This window comes from Brachionichthys hirsutus, chromosome 23, assembly GCF_040956055.1.
Source record: "Brachionichthys hirsutus isolate HB-005 chromosome 23, CSIRO-AGI_Bhir_v1, whole genome shotgun sequence".
NCBI classification, from domain to species: Eukaryota; Metazoa; Chordata; class Actinopteri; order Lophiiformes; family Brachionichthyidae; genus Brachionichthys; species Brachionichthys hirsutus.
In genome coordinates, this window is record NC_090919.1 from 3,877,852 (window position 1) to 3,903,458 (window position 25,607).

At 45.0% G+C, this 25,607-nt stretch overlaps 3 protein-coding genes across 3 annotated transcripts; 1 reads left to right on the forward strand and 2 right to left on the reverse strand.

The window, feature by feature from the left end:
* Positions 1 to 1,502: 1,502 nt before the first annotated feature.
* ovol1a (ovo-like zinc finger 1a) lies at positions 1,503 to 9,498 on the reverse strand. The gene is made up of 5 exons (XM_068755952.1): positions 9,368 to 9,498; positions 3,404 to 3,642; positions 3,088 to 3,282; positions 2,209 to 2,353; positions 1,503 to 2,114 (listed from the first exon to the last, which is right to left on the reverse strand). The coding sequence occupies exons 1-5, from the start codon at positions 9,465 to 9,467 to the stop codon at positions 1,780 to 1,782; spliced, it is 1,014 nt and encodes a 337-aa protein (XP_068612053.1). The 5' UTR covers positions 9,468 to 9,498; the 3' UTR covers positions 1,503 to 1,779.
* Positions 9,499 to 14,449: 4,951 nt separating this feature from the next.
* Positions 14,450 to 18,505, forward strand: cmasa (cytidine monophosphate N-acetylneuraminic acid synthetase a). Its single transcript, XM_068755817.1, has 8 exons — positions 14,450 to 14,688; positions 15,018 to 15,160; positions 15,259 to 15,414; positions 15,874 to 16,010; positions 16,144 to 16,238; positions 16,421 to 16,592; positions 16,691 to 16,856; positions 17,412 to 18,505. Exons 1-8 carry the CDS (start codon positions 14,462 to 14,464, stop codon positions 17,612 to 17,614), a joined length of 1,299 nt encoding a protein of 432 aa, XP_068611918.1. The 5' UTR covers positions 14,450 to 14,461; the 3' UTR covers positions 17,615 to 18,505.
* A 712-nt stretch (positions 18,506 to 19,217) lies between these two features.
* LOC137911320 (E3 ubiquitin-protein ligase TRIM68) lies at positions 19,218 to 25,021 on the reverse strand. Its single transcript, XM_068755678.1, has 14 exons — positions 24,881 to 25,021; positions 23,802 to 24,048; positions 23,432 to 23,667; positions 23,193 to 23,297; positions 22,541 to 22,636; positions 22,134 to 22,367; positions 21,908 to 22,055; positions 21,664 to 21,711; positions 21,501 to 21,527; positions 21,343 to 21,407; positions 21,142 to 21,252; positions 20,936 to 21,054; positions 20,212 to 20,308; positions 19,218 to 20,143 (listed from the first exon to the last, which is right to left on the reverse strand). Exons 1-14 carry the CDS (start codon positions 25,019 to 25,021, stop codon positions 19,991 to 19,993), a joined length of 1,827 nt encoding a protein of 608 aa, XP_068611779.1. The 3' UTR covers positions 19,218 to 19,990.
* Positions 25,022 to 25,607: the final 586 nt, after the last annotated feature.

Below are 25,607 nucleotides of genomic sequence, written 5' to 3' on the forward strand. Positions count from 1 at the left end.
GAACTTAGGACATCTATTCTTCTCCATCTTAAGAGTTGAAGCTTTGCTTTGAAATGATCCGATAGTGGTTTCTCTCAGTGTCAGTTAACTCTGAAGACCGTTATTTGTTTGTTCCCTGAATCTACTTCCACCCATGTCCTCGGGCTGAAGGGAGTCTGTTGGAATCCTCCAACAAGACCTGACAAGAGACCAAGAATCCAACCTCACCCTCCTAAACCACCGCTCTGTCTGCAACTCAGACAGCAGCAGAGAGAAGTTGCATAGGAAAATCCCGGTCTCCATGCAAGTCGAACGCAAATGTATTTTTTTTTTGCATTGTAATGAAACTGAGGCACAAAAAAAAGAGATACACCAAATGCACCAACAAGTCGCCGGATACTCAAGTTTCACCCATTTGTCGTTTTTTTTTTAAGTTAAAGTTAAAGTTGTCCTCAAAATATACCAAGAATTCCCATCGTCCCTTAATTGATATTTTGTTTTATTTAATCTGAGATTAATTACACAATTATATAATAATGCATTATTTAACTGATTTCATTTTAAAAACGTGAAATATAAAACTGGTTAAAGGAAGTCAGTCTCAGACAGTGTTGATTTGATGAAGTTGGTTAGCTTGCCATTATATATCAGTGACAGACTAAACGTATCTCAACTTACCTCGCATATGGATTTTAGTTTAGCCCATTTTTTTATAAGCCAATGCAAATAAATGGGTAAAAATAAATAAAAAGAAACGGAATTTACCATCGGAAAGATGGTGTCTTTTTTTACGCACATAGCCTACACACATTTAATTAGTTAGTGTGGACTTTTACACAGCTGCCTCATCTGTGACAAATATGCCAGAACAAGTCGAGCCAGAACTCATGACAGTCAGAGAACAATTACAGTCGTCTCAACTTGTGCAAAAAGGCAGAGACATTGAGAGAGAGAGAGAGAGAGAGAGAGAGGCCAGATGGGCTTTGGTTTCTCAAATTTACTTTTGGCATCACTAAACCAACACCAAGACACAAAGTCATCTCCATTTTCAATTAAGTTCGAAAAAAGATTTTTGTCCGTGGAACACAACCCCCCCCCCCAAAAAAAAAAAAATGACAATAAGATTTCTTGGTCAGATGATGCTGACAAGGCCTGAATATAGTGTGACAAATATACAGATCTGCAAAGTGTCATTATCCCACTAATTTCATGCAAACATGCTTCGTTTTGTTGGCTTTAGAGATGCTGAAAGGGTTATGTTATGTTGGAATAAGGTCAGACTGGCTGGTTCCTCCGCTTTCCAGGCTTTATACACAGCAAACCAGCGACTACAGATTAAAACCTGATCAAATTAACCAACTACCGGTACTCTATTCATAGCTCAGCTATCGGCTTTTAAACTTTAGACACTGAAATATGAAGCGAAATAGACCTTTTGAAACACATTTATCTGCAGAGTGAAAGTCAAATAAATAATGTTGATGAAAAAAATAACAGTTCTCGTGTCATATATTACTCCCTTTAATGAATACACTGCATCTTTTTTCACAGAAAGGCCCACAGGTATAACACATGCAATAGAAATATAAATATCGGCACTGACAGACATGATAATGTGCTTATCCACATTTCGATCCCTAAAAACCATATATTAATGACATTTATATACAGATTCCCAAATCCACACTCACTCACACACACACACACACACAATGCATATATATACATTAAGTCTGCCTGCTCCGCCATCATTCCAGACACTCATCAGTCGCCGTTCATCCTCCCTGCGGCGCATTTCTCCTACTTCTCCTCTGACTCGTTGGTGTCGTCGCTATCAGGTCCTTGAGGAGAATTTGGCATCGACGCTCCACTTGACCCTCCTCCTCCTCCTCCCACTCTCTTCGCAGCTTTCCCCTTCAACAGGTGGCTGTCGGGGTGGAGCGAGTGGAGGTGTTTCAGCAGCTCCTCCTGGTTTCCCGACGTGTGGCCGCACTCCTCGCAGACGTACAGCTTGTTGCGCCGCTCCTTGTAGGCGTACTTCTGGGTGACGCTGTGGATCTTCTTCATGTGGGACTCCAGGGAGCAGCGCTGGGTGAAGGCCTTCTCGCAGAGGCTGCACTTGTAAGGACGGACCCCTGCGGGAAAGCCCGGAAACGTGTCACATGCTTCCGTCGTGTCCCCCCCCCTCCCGTGTGCTTAAGCAGGTGCATGTGAACGCGAATTAGCTACCTGTGTGTGTGCGTACGTGTCTCTTGAGGTCAAAGGTGTCGTTGAAGCCTTTGCCGCAGAAGCTGCACAGGTGCCGCTTGGTCTCGCTGTGACATTTGACGTGTCTGTTTAGCATCCGCTGGTGATGGAAGGTCTTCTGGCAAATCTAAATGGGCCGACAAGACACACACACACACACACACACACTGTCATCACATACATCCAGATATCATAGGGATACACACGTGGACAAAATTGTTGGTTGCCCTTAATGAAAAGAAAATCAGACATTGACGTTCAAAAGAATAAAAAAAAAAACATTAATGAAACAAGCCTGGACAAAAAAAAAAAGGTGGTCCACTCCTCATAAGCAAACTGCGCCAGTTGTCTGAGGGGCTTGAAGGATGAAGGATGCCTCTTTCCAGACGGTACGTTTCCACCGATGCTTTTTAGCTGTGTGTTTTGGGTGGTTATCCTGTTTGAAGACCCGTGACCATTTTCCTGCCCAGAATGCATTGATAAGTCTTGAGATTTCGCTGTGCCTTGCACGGGTTCGAGACACCCTGTGCCAGATGCAGCACAGCAGCAGCCCCAGAACGTAAACCGACCCTCCTCCACGTTTCACGCTCAGGACAGTGTTCTTTTCTCGGTATGACTCATTTTTTTGCATCTGTGAACACAGAGCTGATGTACTTTGCCAAAATGTGTTTCAATCTTTTCTAAAGGGCGCCATAATTATTTTTGTCCAGGCCTGTTTCATTAGTTTTTTTTTTTTTTTTTAAATCTAAATCTGGAGGCTCCATATTTTTATTTGGACCCCCCCCCCCCCTAATATCTATGTATTATTCCAGAATATGAAAAGAAAGTGTCTAAATTTCGATTTGAACCAAGATCTGGTACCTGGCAAACTAATGTCCCAGCCGTCGCAGTGGATGAACTCTGACTTTGACCAGTTGATCTGGTTACCATGGCAACCGCCTCCACAGACACTGCCGTCAGGGCGAGCGGCTTCACGGAGGCGGGAGGCGTCGAGGAGCGCGTGGTGGGATTGGCCGGCAGAGGAGAAGCAGCAGGAAGTAACTCACCTGTAGTTACCTGTGGAGGGCGGAGTGGAAAAAAATAAAAAATATTGTTTAATTCTATTCTGGAATTAAGACGGCGTTTATCTCAGATGCAGAACAAACAGCCCAAGGCAGGAGAGTGTTTACTTCTGCACCTTCATTTTGGATCGGTAGTACTTGGGGCTAGCCTGAGACCTCCTCCTGACGTCAGATTTCTCCTCCGCCGAGGGAAGTGAGGGAGGCGGGCTCGGCGGCCGACCCAGCGTCGTGCTGGAGGGCAGCTCCGGGTGGGTCAGCGTCTCGGACACAGACTGTTTGGTGAGGCAGAGCGGAGTCGGCTCGGCGGGGCCGGCTTCAGCTCCCATCATCAGGACGGATGGAGGGAAGACGGAGACTGGAAGGAGAAATATACAGTATATGTTTATGTTGTTATCATATCCCAAGCATTCCTTAATAGCAGGTCGCATTAAAGTTCAACACGCTGGATAACCGGAAAATGCAGGCTCTAGTTCGGCATCGTCTGCTTTTTGTTTGTTTTTGCTTTGTTTGTCTTTTTATTCTCCTCAGCCTCACAACGGAGTGGAATCCAAATAGCCGGACTGCTCCTTTAAATCCACTTCAATCACATAGTTGATCACTCTACTCTGCGTGCATGGTCCACTGGTCCGTGCAAGACGCACACGGCGCCTCTCGGTGTACGGCGCGTGTCCGATTTGCGCGTGTTGCAGCGAACGAGATGGAGGACGAGAGCATCGGGAGATAAAGCCGCTCAATAGGCTGCCAGGCTGAAACAGCGCCATGTTTGCACAATCTCTCAATTAGCAAACAGGCGTGGGCGTGTACATGTTTGGCCTATTGTTTAGTATGACTCCTTTTTCACGCACACACACACACACACCGACGGGTAGCACACTGCCATTGCAGTCAGACTTGTCTGACCAGACAGTCTTGAAGCTCCGGCTCTGTACCTTCCTCAAACAATCCGCCTCCACAAGGAGTGGACGCCTGTCTTTGTGTGTCTCTCTGTGTCTGTGTGTGTGTTTGTGTGTGTGTGTACGAACAGGCCCACGGAGACACGCAAGCCTCCAACATGCAGGTGTGCTTCTGTGTTGCACGGCAAGGCAGTCCAAAGACAGGTGTGAGCAAGCTGGGAGAGGACTATACGACTCGTTTGCCTCCAGCGAGCCTCCATCAGATAAAACACAAATGTAAAATGCAAATGAAGCCCCCCCCCCCCCCCTGCAGTGAGCTGGAAGAAAAAAAGGTAGAAGGAGCGATCGGCAGCAGGAGAGTTAACGGTACGACATTCGAATCCTTGCGTCCTCCGAGGCCTCAGCAGCCGCCGTACCAAGGAGGCCAGGCTTTCACCGGTCGGCTCTTTGTTAGCAGGATTACCACAAGAAAAAGAAAAAGGAAACTGCAAACAGGTGAAACGGGGAAAAGAACTCATCACAATCGGGATCCAGGAATTCTTTCCTCCACTTTCTTTAACTGTCAGCTTTCTCAACGTTTCCTCTTATTACAAAAAAAAAACACGATTTCCACAAATGAAAATAAACTCGCGTGCGATCATTTGAAAGACTCCCTCAAAAGAGATTTCATATAATTCATAAAAGGTATAAAGGCTCGATTGAATACAAATAAATCAATAACAACAACAACAACAAGCTTGTGCTTGATCTTACTATGAAGATCAACGACTGATCGATGATCCATGATGCACAAATCCTTGATGTCATCCTGCTGACTGTCTCCTCCTCCTCCTCCTCCTCTTCCTCCATGCTAACTGAAGGACCGAGTCTTTGCCGTCGTCTCACCAATACCGCGACGCCGACACGTGTAACCCAGTTAGCATCTTTAGCTGTGGGACGTTTCAAACTGGTGCTGTGGGAGCATTCCACTAGTCTCGAGTCGCTCCCTGTCCAGGCTTGTTTATTCCCGCTGTCAAAGCGAAGACTTAATAAAGTCCCACAGACTTTTAATAAATTTGTGAAGATGCGGATAAAAGAGGCGGATCCGGCCTCTTTGGCCTTCTCGAACGAAAAGAAGATTTCCCAACATTTCACGTTAATCCAATGAACTGATTGCCAGAAGACTTTGCGGTTGGAGTTAGGGAGGATCGGGGCAAGCTAGACAAAGAGTGTTCATCGGCGGACATTCTGGTTTCAGCTTCTGCTCCAGACTATTTCCTGCTGAAGTGGAGACTAAACGGTCCAACGAATACGACCCGTGCGAAGGACTTAGAGACGTCGTGCATCCGTTAATGATCCTTTTAAAACTTTTTTTTTTAGCCAGTTCAGATTTCAGACCAGTGACAGCATCAAAACGATGCTCAGTCAATGAAACCGAATTTGTGTTTTCTGATTGATTTAATGGCTTTAAATCGTCATCAGTTATTCCTTTTACCGATGCCCCGACTCGTGGTGGTGGTGGTTTCCGTGGTGACGGCTGCTCGCTGGTCATTTAATCTCATCTTGCATTGTTTGTTCTCACCCCTCCTTCGCCCTCACCAATGAATGAAGAATGTGTGCTTGGTTGTGGGTTGGGGGGGGAGATGGGGGGAGATGGGGGGGGGTTAACATACTGGTTGTGTTGTTCTAAATTCATCTCTGTTCTCTTTCATATTTCCTTCCTATCCATTTGCACGCCGCTCAGCTTTGTGACAGAGTCAACAATCGGGACTGTAGATAACTTTCTCAAACACTGGGTGTGAGACTGCGTGTGTTTGCTAAAGGCGTTAAGGTCTGCAGCAGTAGGCTGTCAGTCGGGTCCGTTACATTTCCTCCATCCAATACACATTAACTTTGCAGAGAGCCTTAGAATAAACGCCAAGCAAAAGAAAAAACTTCAGTATGCGTCACTGACATAATGAGATCATTACAAGGAAATAATCTGGTTTATGAGGCGGGCTGACTTTAATCCTGGAATAGTTTGATTCTGGCTTTATTGGTCAGATGAGAAATTGACACCCGTCCCATGTTTGTGTGGTAAATATGATGCGAGACAGTCAGCGGCTCCTTCAGTTGAACAGCTCAGCAGAAAGCCTTGCAGGAAGGGAGATCCGTCTCCAGGCAGCCTCGGGGTAAATTACGTTTTTCAAAGTCTTGCTTTTTTTTTTTTTTTTTTTTTTTACAGCTAAAACTGGAACGAGACTAAAGCATAAACCTCAAGAGACAAACAGCTTGACAATCCTAAAAATGTCTGTTTATTTTGCATGGTCTGTTCTCCACCTTCACTGGCTTTTTTTTTTTAACCAAGAAAAAAGGGGGACAAATGAACAATAAAATAGAAAATTAATCTGGAAGAAAAAAAAGAAAAGAAAATCCAAAACTATCCCTCCTCCAATTTTGTAATTTTTACATATATTTTTTCCCCCCAAGAAAGAAATATGGGGGGGGGGGGGACAGACAGAATAATGTAATAATGTAAATGTAGAAAGATATTTTCAATGCAATCTATTATCCCTGCGAGGACATAATAGTACACATATAGTACACATAATTGGGCTCCATTGCTGTATCTGAATCTACACTAAAATTTCAAGAAGGTCTTTCCTGGCCCAGGAATGATCATCCCATCAGGTGGAAACCTATCCAGCTGTTGTAGCCAAATCCCTCCAAGAAACAAAACGAGCCAACAGACAAAATGACACAACTGGAAACATAATCTACAAACATGATATAACCTTTTCACCAGTTCGGGCAGAGCCAGTCTCTCCTGTTTCCAGTGAGCTATATAACCGCCTCTGAGCCTCCCGTTTAACACACAGAACGAGACGTCATCTGCCGATTCTCTCATCTGACAGGGCGAGTTTAGATTTCCCAAAAGTGCTGAACTATTCCTGTTAAAAAAACAACAACTCAGTTTGGAGGTTCGACATGTCTTTTAGCCGTATTCCTAAAACTTTATGAAGATACAATAAAGATCCATCTTAAAATGCAGTGTTGGTGATGCATTGAGTAAAATATATTTGGAAAGTTAAGAATTTAATAGCACTTTCTCAAGTTTTAGGATTTATAGATGGAAAAGGCAACCTTTTTTTTATGTATATCTAATTTTTATACAAATATAATGTCACATATTCTTTCATACCATGATAAATAATAAATATCATGATACATAATAAATAAAACACTATTATTCTCTTTAATGAGGGGTCAAGCTGTTTAATCAGATTTGTTTATGGCCATATTAATTTGATTATGCTCCAATATCTTTCTTTCCTTCCTTCCTTTATTCCACTGACATGACACGCTCATTCAAAAGGGCAATCTACAAATCTAGACCTCTCCGCATCAATAAAGCGGTTTAATAATTAAAATCTATGTCTTTTCTTTTCTTTTCCTTGAAACGTGTGCTCTTATTGCATTCATATAAGAAACATTCGGATTCAAATGTCACAAACCGGTGAGCGATAAACTCGAAAGAGACATCGAGATGCATGGATGATGGACGAGAAACAGGCCCAGGCACATGTTTGTGGATTTGGAATAAACTTCGACACACACGCACACAAACACACACACACACCTAGGCTGACACTCACGCAGTCACAAGACACAGTCGAAACTAGCGCCTATTATTTCAAGTAACTGGCTGTGGGGCAATTACCAGTCCTCCCCCGTGGGCGTGTGTGTGTGTGTGTGTGTGTGCGTGTTCCTCCTCACACACTGTGACACACGTCAGGCAGGTACGTCAAGTAACGGCACATACCTTAAAACTGTTGCTGAGACCGTTGCAGGGTTTGGAGAGGAGTGTTGACTCTGCGTAATTACGCACTCCCGTACAGCCCCCCCCCCCCCCAAAAAAAAAACAATCTTCCGACAAACGTTTCGTGGACAAATGAGACATTAATTAATCGACATGTGATTCTCGTGTTATTTGGGACACAACGGCGACACATTGACTCCAGACAAAATCTCATCGAGGTTCTTTTTAAAACGTTCCGCGTCTGCTAAAGACAAACCCACAAATTACGCGCGTGCTCCGTTCATTGTTATTAATTATACGGCTGCTTAAAAGTCCCTTAAATTAAAAGGGAGGTGTTTTTTGTTTTTTTTTCATTCAAAAAGGATCCGGTTCGCAGAGTCAATAATTAAAAGTTAACGGTGATGAGATTTGGAGGAAAAGAGAATCGAGGAGGGGGAGGGCGTGTGGAGGGGGGGGGGGGGGGGGGGGTTAGGGTGTAGTCCGTTACTCGTTATCTGATACTGAAGTGGTCTTACAATAAAAACTCTGCCGATGGCAACAAAGGGGATTGTTCTCACGAAGAGGAGGAGGAGGAGGAGTAGACGGGGAAGAGGCGCACTGCTTTAAATGTAAAGAAATGCTAAAGCGCAAAATAACCCGCAGAAATTTTTTTGGGGGGGGGGGGAATGTCAGGTCTTGTTGAAGCATGCATGTGATTGAAAAAAGAATTAATGTCCCGTATTTAATGTGAACGAGGGACATCCTGCAGCAGAATTAGAAGTTATAATCTTTGAGTATTTCTTGAAGAAACGAGACATGGAATTTAAGGAGAGGGGGGGGGGAATGCCTAATCCATATTATAGCAAATAATCCCTCGAATAATTTGAGATAATCTAATAATGGTTCGATTTAAAAGGATCCAAACCACAACGGCGAGGCCGAACAACAGGCCTCTCCGGTGAAGAGCGCAGCAATCCGGGGTCGAAGGTCGTCGAATGGGAAGCAGCGAGAACAAATATATATAAAATAAACTAAATAGAGCGCTTTGGAATGTCACGCAAGCTGCGTTAAATAAATGTCGAGCCGGTCCGGAACACGCAAACAAATGCGCAACTTCATCCTGCTATGCGGGAACTGCACCGTCTTTGTGTTTCCCGTTATTCGGTGGCCCCCGCGGGAGCCGCCGTCCGTTACAACCTCCCACACCGAGCCGGTGTTTGCGCGCACCCCCCCACCCCCACCACCACCCCCACACACACGGGAGCGGCACGAAACGCGTAACGCGTGCGTAAAAAATAAATAAATAAAAAGCACCCAAAAAGCACCGCGTAAAGTTTGCTCCGGTCTTTTGTTTAAAAAAACAAAAAAAAAACAGCCACACGAACGAGGAGCGCGACGTCGTTACGCAGCGTGGAGGAGCCGGGGCTCACCTGGGATGTAAACGTCCCCTCGTTTGTGATCGGGGAGTTCGCTCCAGTTCCGCTTCCCCGGCGAAACGTTCGCCTTCTTCACCAGAAAGGCCCTCGGCATGTTCAATTGATCCCCGGTCCTTAATCAGGGGGGGTCGGCAAAGATCGCGTCTCACGACGTGAGTCCAGCTCCCGACGCAGGAACACCGGAGGACGAAAAAAAAAAAAAATGGAAGGTGTCCGTCCCCTCGTCTCCTCTTCCTCTCCGCACCTTCTTCGTTCTCCTCGCACGCCTTTTTTCACTTCCAGCTCTGGAGCGAGAAAGAAAGAGAGAGGCCAGCTGAACTCTCCGGGGGTTGGGGTGGGGGGACAGGTGAGTCCGATCAGGTGTGCGTAAACCCGGGGACAGGTAAACGTCGACTTGTCCTCCTCCGGCAGCCTGAAATAACGGGAGCGTGTGAGAGAGAGAGATAGAGGAAGAGCGAGAGAGAGAGGGAGAGAGAGCGGGCTGAGCGGAGAAAAGGCAGATTGTATCCTGATCGCTTTGTCGACAGAGGTGGGTCCAAAAAAAAAAAAAAAGCAGCAGCGCAGGTACTCCTGTTTGAAAAGCAGGAAACCAGCTGCAGCGCGCATGCGCGCCAGAAATAACGGTGACAACAAGCTGGGAGAGCCCGGGCGAGGCCTCCGGTATACCTGCCGGACCGGTTTACCCCTCCTCTCTCTCTCTCTCTCTCTCTCTCTCTCTGCTCCCTCTTTCTCCACCTCCATTCCGCTTTAAGGTGCGAATGGCAAGAGGAAGAGTTGTGTTGTGCAGTTGTACAACACTGACACACGCATTGTGCGTTATTTTAACCCCCCCCCCCCCCCCCCCCCAAATAAAGTAAAGTATAGACAACACTCCTGCGCCTTCTTCATGTTTACGTGATAGTTTAACCCTCCCGGTCCAAAACAGGAGTATTAAGAGAATACCAGCCAAACTAGTTGATCTCTGAGCCACGTAATTTAATCTACCAGGTGAATTTATCGTGAATTAATCTGCAGCCCATGAATCTAATTCATGATAAATTACCTTGGAGATCAGAGATCAACTAGTCTGGTTGGTATTCTCTTAATACTCCTGTTTCTTTCTTTTCTTTTTTTAGACTTTCTTTATGGTTCGGTTGTCTATAATGTCGTTTCTTCATTGTTTGACTCCTTTCAGTGGAGCTCACAGGATAAAATGGGTTTCTGTGCAGGTCTGTGCAGGTCATTTACACTCTTTATGACATTGAAGGCCTGTAAATATGCAGAAACCCGAAGGAGAACTTCACGATGAAGACTACAAATAATCACTTTACTGACCACAGTGGCCATTTTTCCAGTCGTGACTCATTTCCCAGCGTGAAAACCAAACAGGAAGTTTGTTCTTTGGATTGTTTTAATTGTATTTATGATTATTTGGAAATCTTATTGCTGCCATAAAAATCCTGCGTGGAAAGTGTAGCACAAAATCTACAAAAGGGAAAGCAGCTGATTACATTTTTATTCTAAAATATGGGTGGTGTGTAAAAGTAGTGCAAGTATATCTGAAACACGTTGAATTTCATCATGAAGGAGACTGAATGTTAAGACAAATGATGGATAACGATCCTGAAACCATTTTTCTGGAGAAAATGATGGAATTTACTGATTAAGAAAATAGTCCAATCTGTTTTCCACAAAAACTCCGATGTTTTTCAGAATCAAACTCGCATATATCTGTGATTATTTAAATCATTTAATTAAGTTGTGGTTAAACATTTATGGGATCGACTTAGAGGTCAGATTTTAACGTAAATGCTTAAATATCAAAGAATTAAGGTGACAGATTTTAGGTCTTGGGCTTCTGTTCAAAAACGTTCCCTGCAGGCCTCCGTAGTTTGTTGGAGCCAGACTGACAGACAGCCAGACTGACAGACTGACTGTCTGCGAATCTCAAGTTTGTTTCCTCTCTTTTTAATCCCCTTTAGGATCGGCGACAGTTTGTTTCACAGTAGTGAATCAGTATTCTGAATTTGTCGTACTCAAACACATCGTCCAGTTCCGTTCACAACTTTTTTTCTTTTTTTTTTAATTTTATTTCTTTAGACAGCTTCTCAATTATTACACAGAAACTACTGAAGCCGTGTCTGTGAAACGTTGTGAAAGCACAAATTCGTCCTGATGACCCACCCCAGATCCAAACCGGAGTTCGGCGGTGCCTCGATCGATGCTCACAGCACAGAAAGTCCTGAATCCGCCCCTGGATCTGGACCCATTAGAGTTATACAGACTGGGAGTTTTGGCTTTAAGTGCATCGACGTATGTTTCGGTTTGCATCCACGTGATCTTTGCACCTCGCTTCAACGTGCCAGTCTTTGTTCACAGCCTGCGATATTTATGACGCTTCAGGCACCAATAGCATCTGGTCAAGGAAAGAGGAATGGACTTTGACATCAAACACTTTTGCCGTCGCCACCTCGACTGGAAAATGTCCTCTTTAAATCTTTCAAATGTCTTTTTTGGCATAAAAGTGTTCGCCGCGGCCGGCGTTTCGAAGACGCAGATGCGTAAAAAAAAAAACATCCATATTGTGACGGACGCCTTATCTTGAGGGTAGAAGAGTTTACCTATGATAATGCTGCGTTCAAGTAGCGCAGGAATATGCTGATGTTCGGTAAACACGTCTGAACCGTGTTGCAGTGATTCACAGCCACGGCTGTTCATCCTCCTGTTTGTTTCGCCTGCTCCCTCGTGACCTCCCTCTCTAAGCTCCTCTGCTCCTTGATTTGCAAATTTTTTTTTTCCATTTGCATGTGCAGACAAACAAATTATGGCCTCTCGAATACACACACACAAACACCAGCAGCGGACGGCGATGTAGGGCAGGTAAGAAGGGAAGTTTGCGTGATGAGAGGAGTGGTGCGGGATGAATGAGTGAATGAATGAATGAATGGTATGCTGCCCGGGCTGTTGGAGGAGTTCAGACAGAGCAGCCACCCTCTTTTCTTTTGTCACAGATCATGTAAAGCTTATTTTTAACTGCCAGTGATCCAGTTAGTCTCCATGTCACGTCGGATTTAAGGCTCTTTGTTCCAGCTGAAACTGGTGCAGCGGTGAAAAGGAACTAAGTTCATTTACTCGGATACAATTTTGACATTTTTGTATTTTATTCAAACTTCTAATTTTTTTAAAAATCTATTTCAGTAATGAAAACACCGAATCACTTAAATGCACACATTAAAGGACCGTAATGTTTTATTCTTGAATCATTTCAACGAGATGAACCCGTTTGATATTTTAGAGTCTTTAACGTGTGTCCCTAACTAAACAACTAGTCTGACGGCGAAACCGTTTTCAGCTGCAATCTGATCTCAGTTCAGTTGGTATAGCTTGATTCGATTTCTCGCATTTGCGAGCCCTCTAAGTTCAAACGTGGCACCAGATCCACGATGTCTCCTCTCTGACAATGTGGAAAGAAAAAATGCACCAGAACCAGCTCTGCTCTCGCCCAATGTGAACTCATCCCCAGAAGTTTCTATTTTTAGCACGACGAATCGCAGATTCCCATCAGCCTTGTTTGATTCGTGACATCTGGCAGAGAAGAGGGAGAGGTGACATTTTTGATTTAAAAGATTATAGAAATTTAAGACGTTTATTGTCCGTGCAGCAACCAGAGAGTTTGCGGCGATGAGGTGAGATCCTCGCAAATCTCAAATCTCTTTCCTCAGCCTTCACTTAGACTTCAGTTAAAGTCGAGATGAAAATGTGTGACAGCAGGAATCAGGAGAGCAGACTGAACTCCACACCAGTCGAACCTGATCAACAACCTAGTTTTCACTTCATTCTCCTTATCCTTACTGTTATTTTTTATTTTTATTACCTTTTCTGCCTGTCAAAGGCCTCTTGATGTCACATTTAAGTTATCAGCTATTTGTCAGTTTAAAAAGAAATGCCTAAAGATGGTCTCATTCAAAAGCAAATGTCAACAGGTTCAAAGCAGAACCAGTCTGTCTGGTGCTTCGGTGTGTGTGTGTGTGTGTGTGTGTGTGTTGTGCGGGGGGGCACTTTTCAAGATTTGACACACTTAATTGTCAGTTTGCCTCCTGAGCACTGCTGGCGTGCCCTTGAGCAAGAGACTGTACTACAGACTGCTCTCGGGGCGTCCACATGCCTGCCCAATACATCATCTTTTCTCCATATTGCATGCCTACAGACCCTTTGTGTGTGTGTGTGTGTGTGTGTGTGTGTGTGTGTATTTCTGGCCTACATGTGTTTTGAATAATTTGAGTGAGCAAAGAATTTCCCCGTTTTCATAAATTAATAACGTTTTGTAAAGCTGCACTGAATATATTTGGCCACTAGGGGGAAACAGAAACATTTGAAAACAGCGACATTAGTTTGTCAAAATCATTGTAAAACAGTTTTACATTTAGTTATCCAGGAAATGCGTTACGTTTGTAGACATTATAATAATATTAGCCGTGTTTGTCTTCTCCCGAGGCCTAAATATCTGACTCATTAACCACTAAATCTTTTGCAATGTCCCTTACAGTGATTAACTTCAGCTGTGGTTGCAGAGGAATTTGTTTTACTCTGAAAACAGCTCACACCCAGTCTTGCTGGAAATAAAGAATGATGGTAGAGCATTTTTAATTTGATATATAAACAAACAAACAAAATCAAAACAATAAGCTTAAGGATGCTAACGACGGGAACTGCAGATTTCACTATTGCTCTAATTAAATCTGAATATTTTACCTTTATTTTATATATAAAATACAACCAATGACTACTTAAAGTAGCCATGCATGTCCCGCTGACAGACAGCAGGTGGCGGTAACGAGCGTCAATCCTAAACGTAACGCCCAGATTTACAGCGCAGAAGAAGAAGAAGCAGAAGAAATATCCGCTATCCTGTCCCGTCCGGTCAGTTCAGGGCATCTTTTTGCGCAGAGAATAAAAACCTTCATTTTTGAGGCTATATTAAAGTCATATTTCCTCCGTTCGCTTTTAGCAAACCGCAGAACTGATCAAGTCCGTCATGGCTTCCAGGAAAAGAAGTCTCCCCGGTGCTCCGTTCGCTTTTAGCAAACCGCAGAACTGATCAAGTCCGTCATGGCTTCCAGGAAAAGAAGTCTCCCCGGTGCTAACGGGCAGCGGGGCGGACCTCTGCCCGACTCGAAGCAGGTCAAGGCGGGCAGGAAAAAGAGACACGTCGCTGCCCTGATTCTGGCCAGAGGAGGAAGCAAAGGGATTCCTCTGAAAAACGTCAAAATGCTCGCCGGAGTTCCTCTCCTGGGATGGGCGCTGCGGGCCGCGACGGACTCCGACGCCTTCGACAGGTAGACGGATAATAAGCGCCGTTAACGGAGAGAGTAAAAAGCCTGAGATATCGTGACGTCATCGCGCCACATCTGCTGTATTTACGTAAAAAATAAGCAATAAATCCGTGCGTGGGCGAAGGGAAACACATTTATTATATATATATATATATTTTAAACTTCTAACACGGTAAACACAGTGTTGATATATATATATTTTAAATAAATGAAGAAAAATAACTAAATATGGTCTTAAAACACATTTTATTGCCATCGCGCACAAACAAAACGGCTCAAATAAATGCTTTTTAAGTGTAAATAAAAACGACAGCGCTCTCCTGCTTCCCCAGCGTGTGGGTATCGACAGATCACGACGAAATCGAGAGGGTGGCAAAAAGCTGGGGTGCCAAAGTTCACCGCAGGAGCCCCGAAGTCTCTAAAGACTCGTCTACGTCACTGGAAACCATCCAAGAGTTCGTCCGGTCCAACCCAGGTTCGCCCGGACGCACCTTCCGGATACCCGTTTTGTCCTGATTGAGCTGAAGCCGCATCGGTTGCTGTTGTTTTTTTTTTTGTTTTTTTTTTTTGTAGAGGTGGAGGTGGTGTGCAACATCCAGGCCACGGCGCCCTGCCTCCATCCGTTCCACGTGAGGGAGGCTCTGGAGATGATCACGCTGCAGGGCTTCGATTCGGTCTTCTCCGTGGTCAGGAGGCACCAGTTCCGCTGGCAGGAGGTCAAGGCGGGATGTGAGTCTGTTCCTTTTAGCATTTGCACGGCTTCGTCAGTCTCTTATTGACCCTTTTTCGGTCGTAGCCACACCCTGGACCTTTGGCACGCACTTTATGGATCGCCATAAAATCTGGTCCTGGTTTATTACTCGTTACCTGCAGAACGAATTCCCATCAGCCTCAGCTCAGCCCGGCAGGAAGTGCCGGCGTGCTAACGCGCTAAATATGAGCATGCTGGCATTGCCTTTGCAAACAGGTTAGCATTTAGCTTTAGACAGGTGCTAGCTGGATCGTGCTTTCCGCTTTATAGCACAGCAATCTTTTTTTTTTTTTTTATAGCGCTGTCCTAAATGACCTTAGCGTTGACCTTTCGCTGCCATTTGAAGCAGTTGGTTTATGTTTCGTTCAGCACGGCCTCGACAAAACGCTGTTTATTGGAGGCGTTCCGTGCTTTTCCCCCCCCCTTCGTCCTCCTAGCCGGCGGGCTGACCAAGCCGTTCAATCTGGACCCAACCAAGCGGCCGCGGCGCCAGGACTGGGACGGAGAGCTGTGCGAGAACGGCTCGCTTTACTTCACCACCAGAGAGCTGATCATGAGTGAGGGACTCCTGCAGGTAAACGAGAAGCGAGTCTGCGTCACTTTTTTATTTTTATTTTATTTTTTTGGTCGCCGCTGAAATGCGGCTCGAGTGCGTTTCCGGATTGCGTAATGGTCGTTGTGACCGTTTCACCTGCTGCCGTTTCCAGGGCGGTAAGGTGGCGTACTATGAGATGCTGCCGGAGTACAGCGTGGACATAGACGTGGACATCGACTGGCCTGTGGCGGAACAGAGGGTTCTCAGGTGAGGAAGAAGGGGGGGGGGGATTCTACCTCAGGGTCTGTCTATGCTTAGTCTCTCCTAAGAAAACCAGCAAGCCGAGTTCAGCGCACTTTGCTGATTTGTTAGTCTAAATCTTTTGATTTGCATGTTTTTTTTTTTTTTTTATATCTTTGCATGAAGGTGTCGCATTTCTTCCTCCCCAGGTACGGCTACTTCGGTCGGGCGACGCCGGAGGTGGTTCGCTTACTGTTCTGTAAAGTTTCCGGATGTTTAACGGAAGGCCGGATCTTCCTGTCGGCGTCTGGGGGGGAGATGCTGTCCATCAACACCAGAGACACCACAGGCATCCGCATGCTGCGGAGAGAAGACGTGGAGGTGTGGTGGGGGGGGCGGAGCTTGGAACGCGGCGGCGGCGAATTAGCTCGTAAGGTCACGGCTGCGCACGCTGACCTCTCCGTGTGTTGCTCTGACAGGTCGTCCTGGTAACCTCCAGCGAGGACCCGGTGGCCCAGTCGCTGGCTGAAAAACTGGGCAAAAGGACGGGCTGCCAGGTGGTCCAGGTGGGAGAGGAGCCGCTGGAAGTTCTGGACTCGATGGTGACGGAGAAGCATCTGCGATGGAAGGATGTGGCGTACATGGGTTAAGTATCTCTATAGGGATGGGATCAATAGTTCCGATCAGCAGTATTGTGTCGATGCGTCCATTTTAACACCCAGTTCTTTCTACGGTATCGTTTAAATTCAATCTACTGCCACCTAGAGGTGTGGAGTGTAAAAAAAAAAAGAAAAAAAGGAGGCCCAGTGGTTGCCGTTGACCCCGCCCACCATGGTTTCATTGGTTGATTAAGGCAGGGTTAAACCTTGACCATGTTTAACTTCAAATTTAGCCTACGACTGAATATAGTAAAGAAATGTTTTTGTTGGAAATAAGGAACTCCCTCTAGATTAGGGGTTCAAGCTATTCTCCGTAGTCAAAGGACAGATTAAGATGTAAAATGTATTTCTAATAGCCTGTAGTCAGATCAATTCTCACAGCAAGCAGCCAATCACATTCACTCAAACCTCAGGGGGCGGGCGTCAAAGATGAATCCTCATCCCATTCTGCAGGCTTTGTTTATTGTTTATTTATTGTCTTTCCTCTCTTTTCCTCCTACGTCTCTCTCCCACTCTCTCTCTCTCTCTCTCTCTCTCTCAGGTAACGACGAACCCGATGTGAAATGCCTGAACGTGGCGGGCCTGAGCGCGGTGCCCGGAGACGCTCCGGTGGTGGCCATTAACGCTGCAAAGTACACCTGCCACAGCGTCGGGGGACGGGGGGCCACGAGGGAGTTTGCCGAACATATTCTCCTGCAAAAGCAGAAAGCAAAGTCTCAGATGACGCAGGGTGGCGGCGTCTAACCTGGATTCAGCGCTGGTTCAGTTTACACACACAAATAATAAGAAAAGGATTCAAATGTGCTTTTAAAAGTCCGACAATATTAGCTGGTAGCATAATTATAATCTCACAGAATCAAGGTAAACTATCAAAAATATGAGATGGATCAAGTCAGAATGAAATGCTGCGAAAACTACAACAGAATCTTAAGTGAACTCGGGACACTTCTGACGTTTGAAAGTCAGCGACCAGTCGGGTTGTTTTTTTGTCAACAGATGAGAAACTGGAAAATTAATCGTCGTTGTTTTTAATAGATGAACTTTCATGTCCTTTTATAAAAGCTAACCCTAAACCCAGACAGAAAACGAGCACTGGAGTCGTTATCTGAGTAATGATACCTTTTAAATGTTTCAACTGCCTTAATATTTTATTTAAAGACGAAGCAATTCAAACCAAAGTGGAGGCTTTTCTATGTTTTAGTCGTTTGTACTCCTGCCTGTAACAAAAGACAGAAAAAAAAGTCATGGCTTTAAAGAAATAGTTGGATGGAATAGAGGTGCAGCCGGTGTTTCCACGACAACGACAGTATTAAGAGAGCTTTGTGATTGTCCCATTGCTGCACCAGAGCTATGTGGGAGTGTTGATGAGTATTAGCCTGTAGCTGCTGCTTGCTATGAGGTTGACAGGTTATCCAATTGACCCGGTCGTTGGGAGTTCCAGTCACTTTAATCTGCTCTTATTTATTGATTATACACGTTTGGCAATAAGTGATTTTGTGTGATGCTAATTACACTTTGACTGATCGCTTTGTTTTAATGTTAAATGTGACATCAGTGTGATTTTATGTTGCTTTAATTGTATTTTATAATTTTGTGCCACCAGAGATTTTCGTGTGTGAATGATTCCAAATGAAGCTGGAGTTTCTTGAAAGGTCTGGTCTTGCGTGTTATTGTGCGTCAGCGGTGCACCGGCACAAAGTTTAAACCAACCTGCAGCTATAATAACAGAGATCACCACATCGATAACGATAATGATTAGTAATAATGATGATTACTGATAATAATAACTCGTAGTTCAGTAACCTTGGAGACAAGAAACAGATCGGGGAAGGAGAATGCTGGCGGACTTAAATTAAAAGATATATTCAGATTGTCTTAAACCAATTTATTTATTTTCTTAAAGGCAATTTCGGAATACTTTATTGATCCCGATCATGATCATTTATTGATTTGGCAGGAGGCCAACGTGATGCCATCCATCGTAGTTTGAACACGAGTGTGATTCTGAGATATTTTGTTTCAGTATTTTCAGAATCAAGTAGCAGAAAACTGCAGTTCATCCAGGTTTATTTTAGCCATGTCTGGAGTAGATGAAGCAAATGTATTGATTGAGGTTTAAATGGTTGGTAGGACGAAGCAAGCATCAAGAATGTGTTCCAGATTTTTTAATCTAAATGTGGGGGGAGATTCTGACCGTTCCTCTCAGTGTTTGCTTCGTGACCACAGTCGGTTCAAGAATAAAAACGCAGACGTGTCATAAAATGTTTTAATAAAAGGATTAAATTATTTACAATGTAAATGTCTCGCGTGCGAAACGTCTGGAAAAAGAACGTTTCATGAAGCCGCGATGAATATTTACATGGACACAATGAGGAGGAATTCTTTCGCCAAGATTTTCCTTTTTTAACAGAGCTTATAGTTAATCAATACAATAATCAATATGCTGTCATAGGCCAACACTGGTGGCGTAACCTCCTATGGCACGCTGAGCTCCTCGCTCTCCATCTGGTTATTCATTTTATAAATATATGTCAGTAATCCCTCTCTCTCCCCTGTAGTCTTGTGCTCTCTCTCCCTCTGTTTGTCCCTCTTTCTGTCTCAGTCTGCAGGTCCTTCTGTCCGCGGCGCTGCAGAACCTGGGCCTGTGACTGTCAACTCTGTCCCCACCGCTAGCGTTAGCATTTATAGTTCTATATAGCACCTCCTTAGTCAGTGGCTTGCTCAGCAGCCTATATCTTACATTATGTTTTTGTCTGCTCCTGTTCTCTGTCTCTCTATCACTCTCTCTCGCCCTCTCTTTGTTTTTGACTCTCCTACCTGTCCTTGACTCTCTTTCTCTCCCTCTCCTTCTCAACCCAACCTGTCAAGACAGACGGCTGCCCACTATGAGCCTTAGGTTCTGTCCAAGGTTTCTACCTGTTAAAGGGAAGTTTTTCCTTGCCTCCGTCTCCAAAGTGCTTGCTCTTGCGGGTCAAGTCGGGTTCTGTCTTTCTCTGCTACTCCTGTAAAGCGCCTTGAGATGACTTTCTGTTATGATCTGGCGCTTTAGAAATAAAATTTCATCTCAGTGCACGAGTGAGTAAAATAAGAAGAGAAGAAGCAACAAACAACAACTGTTTGTCAGTCTGACATGTTTACTGCCGTGAGTATCAGCGGCCCGTCGTTCTTCCCAGATTTATTAGTGCAGGGGCTGAAGAACGGGTAGATGCATTCACCGAAAGGGTTGTTGAAAGTGTAGATGTGGAGTTTGGCATCAACGTTGTAGAAAGATACCTGCCAAATAAACAGAACTCAGTCAAATGAGAAGTCAAGCTATTTAAACTCCATTTCTGACAATGCACCTGTCCATTCTCGAAGTCCACAAATATCCCGATCTTATGTGGCCGGAGGTCCAGTTGGACGTCTGTGGAGGGATCAGAGCGAAAGGCGTATTTGTTCCTGATGGTAGGAGAAGAGGAGAAATATTCAAAGAATGGAAAATTACAATTCACAATTTCTTATTCTTATTATCCTGGAAATGAATTATGGAAATTGCTGAAATGATTCAAGTTTACTTTCGGCCACTTGGTGGCGGCAGAGAGCGCTGTGAACGATTTGCGCTTGTTTCTTATACAAAGACTAATATGTCCTCTGGTGTAGTTGATATGATATGAAAGCAGACATACATCATATAAATAAACATAAATATGCATTTATGAGTCCTCACGAGAAATGTATATTAACTACGCACTAAGTGAGGCAATGTTTTATTATTGTTTGTTTTATAGATTATTGCAAAGTGGCTGCTTGACCCTGATTAATAAAGTCAGAGTAGATCTAGACTGAATAATTAACTTTGATGTCATGAGAAAACTGTGTCTTTTGTTAGAATGTTGGAAAAAGAATCCTCATCTCCACAGTTGGCCTGATTAGAGTGAATTCCTCTAAAAAAAAAAGCATCGCATTTTATACTAATTTATTTTATTTTATTTTAAATAAACTTTTCACAGCAAATCAACAAACACCCAAAAACCGTCGAGATTGAAATGAAACTATCTATCCAGTTTAAATAAACTGATTACTCACTTGTCTCTTAAACTAAGGAACCAGTAGCCATTGCTTGGATTAATGTCAATCTTCCCCTTCCTGTTTATTGACTGTTTGGCCACGCCCAGATCCCAGTCTGTCTTCCCGCCCACTTCCACCTGTAACAGGAAGTGTTGAAACAATAACACGTTAATGATCATGCTCTGTACAATAATCCACACAGGGACAGGGAGCGCTCCTCCTACCTCCCAGTAATGCCTCCCAGAGGAGATCATCTGCTTCCCCAGGACGCACACGACTCGGTCAAACCTCTCCACGTTGTCCGGAAGCAGCTGGTGGCGCTCGCCGCACCACACCTGCAACAGGAAAACCGCCCGTTAGATTTATGAAAACACATTATCAGACAGAATTATCATCCAATCCCCCGCCCCAATCAGGCATCTCACACTCTTCATGTCTTCTGAGATAATCAGCCTGGGGTGGGCCGTGTTGGAGTCAAGCCTCACATCCACTGTGAAGAAGGGAACATAGGGGGGGCTCAGTGGAGCCCATGCAGCATCTCCTCACGTGTCTGTCTCGAAATGATAATGGAGTTTTCACACACCTGCATAATCCTGCACTCTCTTCATCCCTGCAGAGAAACAAAGCATCGTGCTTGTTAAGGCTGCAGTGGAAGAATTCCTGACATTAAGGCGGAATGGTCACGAATATGAACGGCCTTCGCTGACTTCTGTTTCGCATCGATCTTTATTCTGGTGGACACTCACTGGGCTGCGTTCGAACTGGAGTCGGTTCCACTGCAGGGGCGGGAAAACCTGGAGGGGGGGGGAAAAAAACAGACGTGTTGAGCGCTGAAGTTTTAACGAATTAAATTCATACGCGATGTGGGAAAGTCAAGACTAAGACGCTTCGTTGACGGTTTATAGTAAAATGGCGGCATTTTAATCCTTCATGTGTCGGGGACTTAAAGGAACATTTCACCCAAATCTGAGAATTGATTTGACTTCTGACCTGTTTCTGCGATATTTTTCAGCTCTTCGCGGAACCTTTCCACCTGAGCTGCCAGGGAGATGTAGATGGTCCCCGTGCCCAGGTCCGAGTTCACCATCACCCCGGTCCAGTCTTTGATGGGTGGTGGGCTGCAGATGTTGGGGAACGTCTGGAAGGCGTGTGGGAATAAGTAACCCAACCGACAGCACATATATTCACACGACACGCGCCTCCGCCTCCGCCTGACCTTGACGCAGTGCATGTGGTCGTCTGATTTGGCGAGCTCCTCCAGAGCGCTTTCTCTCCTGCGCAGTTCCTTCACGTCCAGCTCCAGCTGTCGTATCATGGCGTCAGCTTGGTGTTCGGCCGCCTTGTGCGTCATCGCCATCATCTCCATCAAGTCGACTTGGGAGCGCTCAACAGCAGACATCAGGGCAGAGAAGAGAGAAACGCTGCCCGCTGTCTCTCGCTCCACCGCCAACTGGGGGGGGGGGGGGGTTTGAGTAGAATGTTAAGACTTTAGAGACGCCGGTTCATTTTTGTTGTTGAGAGCACGCTTCCTCATTCAAAGCTGATGAATGAATGGCAAGTGAACTTACCGGTTTGGCCACACCAGCTCTGGTATTTACAGGTTTGTTCATGCATGCGTCCTACCTCGAGTTCAACAAAGGACGATCTGATCTCCTCCATCTTCTTAATTCTTTCTCTGATCATGTCCTGGATCGCCTGTTCCGCCTCACCTAGCTGGGCCTGCACAGAAACATATATAAAAAAACAAACCACTTCTGAATTATTGTTGGTTTTAATGCTTGGGAGCAATGCATGAATTGAATTTGTCTTATTGACAATAACTTTGTGGCTGGGTGTTAGATCTCATGCCTGATGGAAAAAGAAAATACAGGCGTTAATCAGACGCTGGTGAATCTCCTTTGTTGAGTAAAGAAGACTCAACATTTCTGGGCCCCCCCTTTCACTCTTATTGTCTGTAGGTTATCCTTGCCGTCTGCACTGCAAGCTCCACGCAGGTTTCAACATTTGACGCACTCATCATCGTAACACATGCCATCCGCTGTTGCTGTTATGCTGATGACACCCCGACCTATCTCACCAATTAGAATAATCAGAACCTGAGAATCTTCTAACGGTGTCAAACACGCTGCTCTTCCTCTTAGAACATTAGTGGAGAAAAACGCCCTCAAGCGGTCCTCACATAACGATACACTCGTTTAACCATGACTCGGAGTTATGACGGGCTGTCGGGGATTTAAAAGCATATCTCTATTTCCCCCCCGTCCTGTTTTCCTACCTTTTTCTCCATCCATTCATCTTTGATTGTCACTGTGTCGTGATGCTGGTGGTTCTCTGTCTCGCAATCAGGACAGATGCATGCTTGGTCAGTCCTACAGTATATCTGAAATCAGTGAGGGACAGTGGTTGCAGTGTAAAACCCTCATCTGTGAATAGAAATACTTTATGACAAAAGCATTAAACTGACATTCATTAAAAAAAAAAAAAAAAAAGAGGCTGCAGGTTAAAGTAAAGTACCACTATTCCTCTCCGGTGGATGTCACAGATCGGGAGGCTTTTGCTGCTTCCGGCGCCGCTCACAGTGAACCTTCTCCGTCCGCCCGGTGGCGGGGAAAAAGACGGCGGGGGTAAAGGAAGTCTCGAGTTGTCTTTCAGAGAATGAATTGGACTTCCATCTGGTACAGAAGACGCGAGAGGTGCCGTGATTCTTGAAATCGATGTCGGTATCGGCACACCTCCGGATTCCGAAGATGCTTGAGATGACAGAGAAATCAAGGAAGCTGATAGTATTTCCAGCAAGCAGTTGTTCTCAAGATATGAATCATCTCATCAACCAGCTGGTGGTCTACCATGCTCTTCTTAAGGTTGCACCTTAATTTCACTTTACCTTGAGCCTCGCCGGGGACCCTCACCGGCATCTTTGAAGTTCGAGGGAGCTTCTTTTTCAATTCATCAAATAGATTTTCCGGTAGGACTCCCTCTCCTCCGACTCCTCTTCCACATTTCTTGTCCTTCGCCTGTCCTCCACTCCCTCTCATTGTTCTGAACTGGTCGGTGATCTCTCGAAGCGTCCTGTTGATCTGGAGGTCTGGTCGTTTCTGGAAAGTCTTCTTGCACAGAGGACACTGGCAAGTCTGAGAGAGGCACGATGGCAGGAGAAGAAGGGAGGTCGTAAAAAAAAACAAAGAAACAAAAGGAATCCTTTCCCGTGATTGAGACTTGTAATCTACGAAAAGTGATCACACATCACGCCAATCAATGCAGACACTTTGCGCTAACAAAGAAGTGCCGATAACGCAGTGCATGATTTGAATTTTTCAATTGCTATGCAGTGTGATTTACAGTGCTAGCCCCCCCCCCCCCCCCCCCTCCTTGAGTCGCTCTAGTCTGCTCTGTGGATGTTTTGTAGGCAAATTGCAGGACGTCACCGCCTCTACCTGAGTGGCTCCAGCTGAAGGGGGCGTGGCCCACTTCTTCAGCCCTGCCAGCCTATACCGATGGGTGTGGTCCAGCCTGTATCCACCAATCACAGCGACCCAGCGGGAGCCAGCACTATAAAGCTCCTCGGGCGTGGCGGCCGAAGTAAAGTCACAGCTTGCCGGTGTGCTTTTTGTTGTTGTGTGGCCGTCTCAGTTCTGAAGCGTGTGTTAAGAGACTGGGGTGTAGCTTTAGTTTCACTGATTAGGGTAATCAGTTTCCCTTAGTCTGTTTTCTGTTTAGATACGCCGGGTGTAGGGCTCCCCCCTTGTGTGTATTACTTCATTTAGAGCATTGTCTTTGGTTGGAGTCGCCTTTTTTGTGTTGATAATTTCTTTGATTTGAGAGGATTCTGAATATAAAGTTAACTTTAAATTAAACCTTTTGTGGCCATAAGGAAAAAAAAAATATATAGAAACAACACATAAGGAGGAAACAAAGTTTGACAAAGATAAAGGCAAAAAAAAAAAAGAAGCCCAAGTTGCAGACCTTCGATCCGTCCCAGTATTTGCTGATGCAGGCCATGCAGAAGCTGTGGCCGCATGGAGTGGACGAGGGGTTGGTGAACATATCGAGGCATATCGAGCAGAGGAACTGCTCGTCTGACAGAAAACTCCCGTACAAGGACATCCTGTGGAAGGAAAGAGGTTCTAATTAAATTAACCCGGATTGTTCTTTAAACGGCCCCTTTTGAAAGACAAGCCTGTGACATGTTTAATGCGTATTATGATATTCTAGAAATGACTAAACATTTTTTACTCCTTCCCCTTATGTAACGTTGTCTAGGTGGGATTATAGTCGAGCTGTTTAGTGTACAGACACACATTTTGTTCCCATGACAGATATGCATTTCCTTAATTATATAGTACGGTTGGTTAGAATGTCGTATCTCAAGTCGAAGTCGTTAACGGTCGCAGTCCTCGGATCAATCATTTTCGACAAAAGAGCCCATCACTTCCTGCTAAGGCTTATAGGTAGAGCAGGTCGTCACCTTTCCTCGGCCCAACGGTTTCATCAATCAGACAACTGTTTGACCTTTTAGGTCAGGGGTGTCCGAACTGTTCCACGAAGGGCCGAGACGCTGCAGGTTTTCCTTCCAGCCAGGTGATTTTAATTATCAACGCCTCCTTCAATTTGAGAGAAGGCTCTCATTAGTGAGATCAGCTGCTGGAGAGATGGTTGGAAAGGGAAACCTGAAGTGTCTCGGCCCTCCGTG

Bases quoted from the DNA above. Each gene is read 5' to 3' on its own strand.
- ovol1a (XM_068755952.1), bottom strand. From the start codon at position 9,467: ATGCCGAGGGCCTTTCTGGTGAAGAAGGCGAACGTTTCGCCGGGGAAG. The intron at 3,643-9,367 runs GTGAGCCCCGGC...TTCTCCTTCCAG, and splicing joins AGGGGACGTTTACATCCCAG to TCTCCGTCTTCCCTCCATCC. The intron at 2,115-2,208 runs GTAGCTAATTCG...GCTTTCCCGCAG, and splicing joins ACACGTACGCACACACACAG to GGGTCCGTCCTTACAAGTGC.
- cmasa (XM_068755817.1), top strand. From the start codon at position 14,462: ATGGCTTCCAGGAAAAGAAGTCTCCCCGGTGCTAACGGGCAGCGGGGC. The intron at 14,689-15,017 runs GTAGACGGATAA...CTGCTTCCCCAG, and splicing joins GACTCCGACGCCTTCGACAG to CGTGTGGGTATCGACAGATC. The intron at 15,415-15,873 runs GTGAGTCTGTTC...TCGTCCTCCTAG, and splicing joins GCAGGAGGTCAAGGCGGGAT to CCGGCGGGCTGACCAAGCCG.
- LOC137911320 (XM_068755678.1), bottom strand. From the start codon at position 25,021: ATGTCCTTGTACGGGAGTTTTCTGTCAGACGAGCAGTTCCTCTGCTCG. The intron at 23,668-23,801 runs GTAAAGTGAAAT...TGTCATCTCAAG, and splicing joins GGTCCCCGGCGAGGCTCAAG to CATCTTCGGAATCCGGAGGT. The intron at 21,055-21,141 runs GTAGGAGGAGCG...TTCCTGTTACAG, and splicing joins CTGGGAGGCATTACTGGGAG to GTGGAAGTGGGCGGGAAGAC.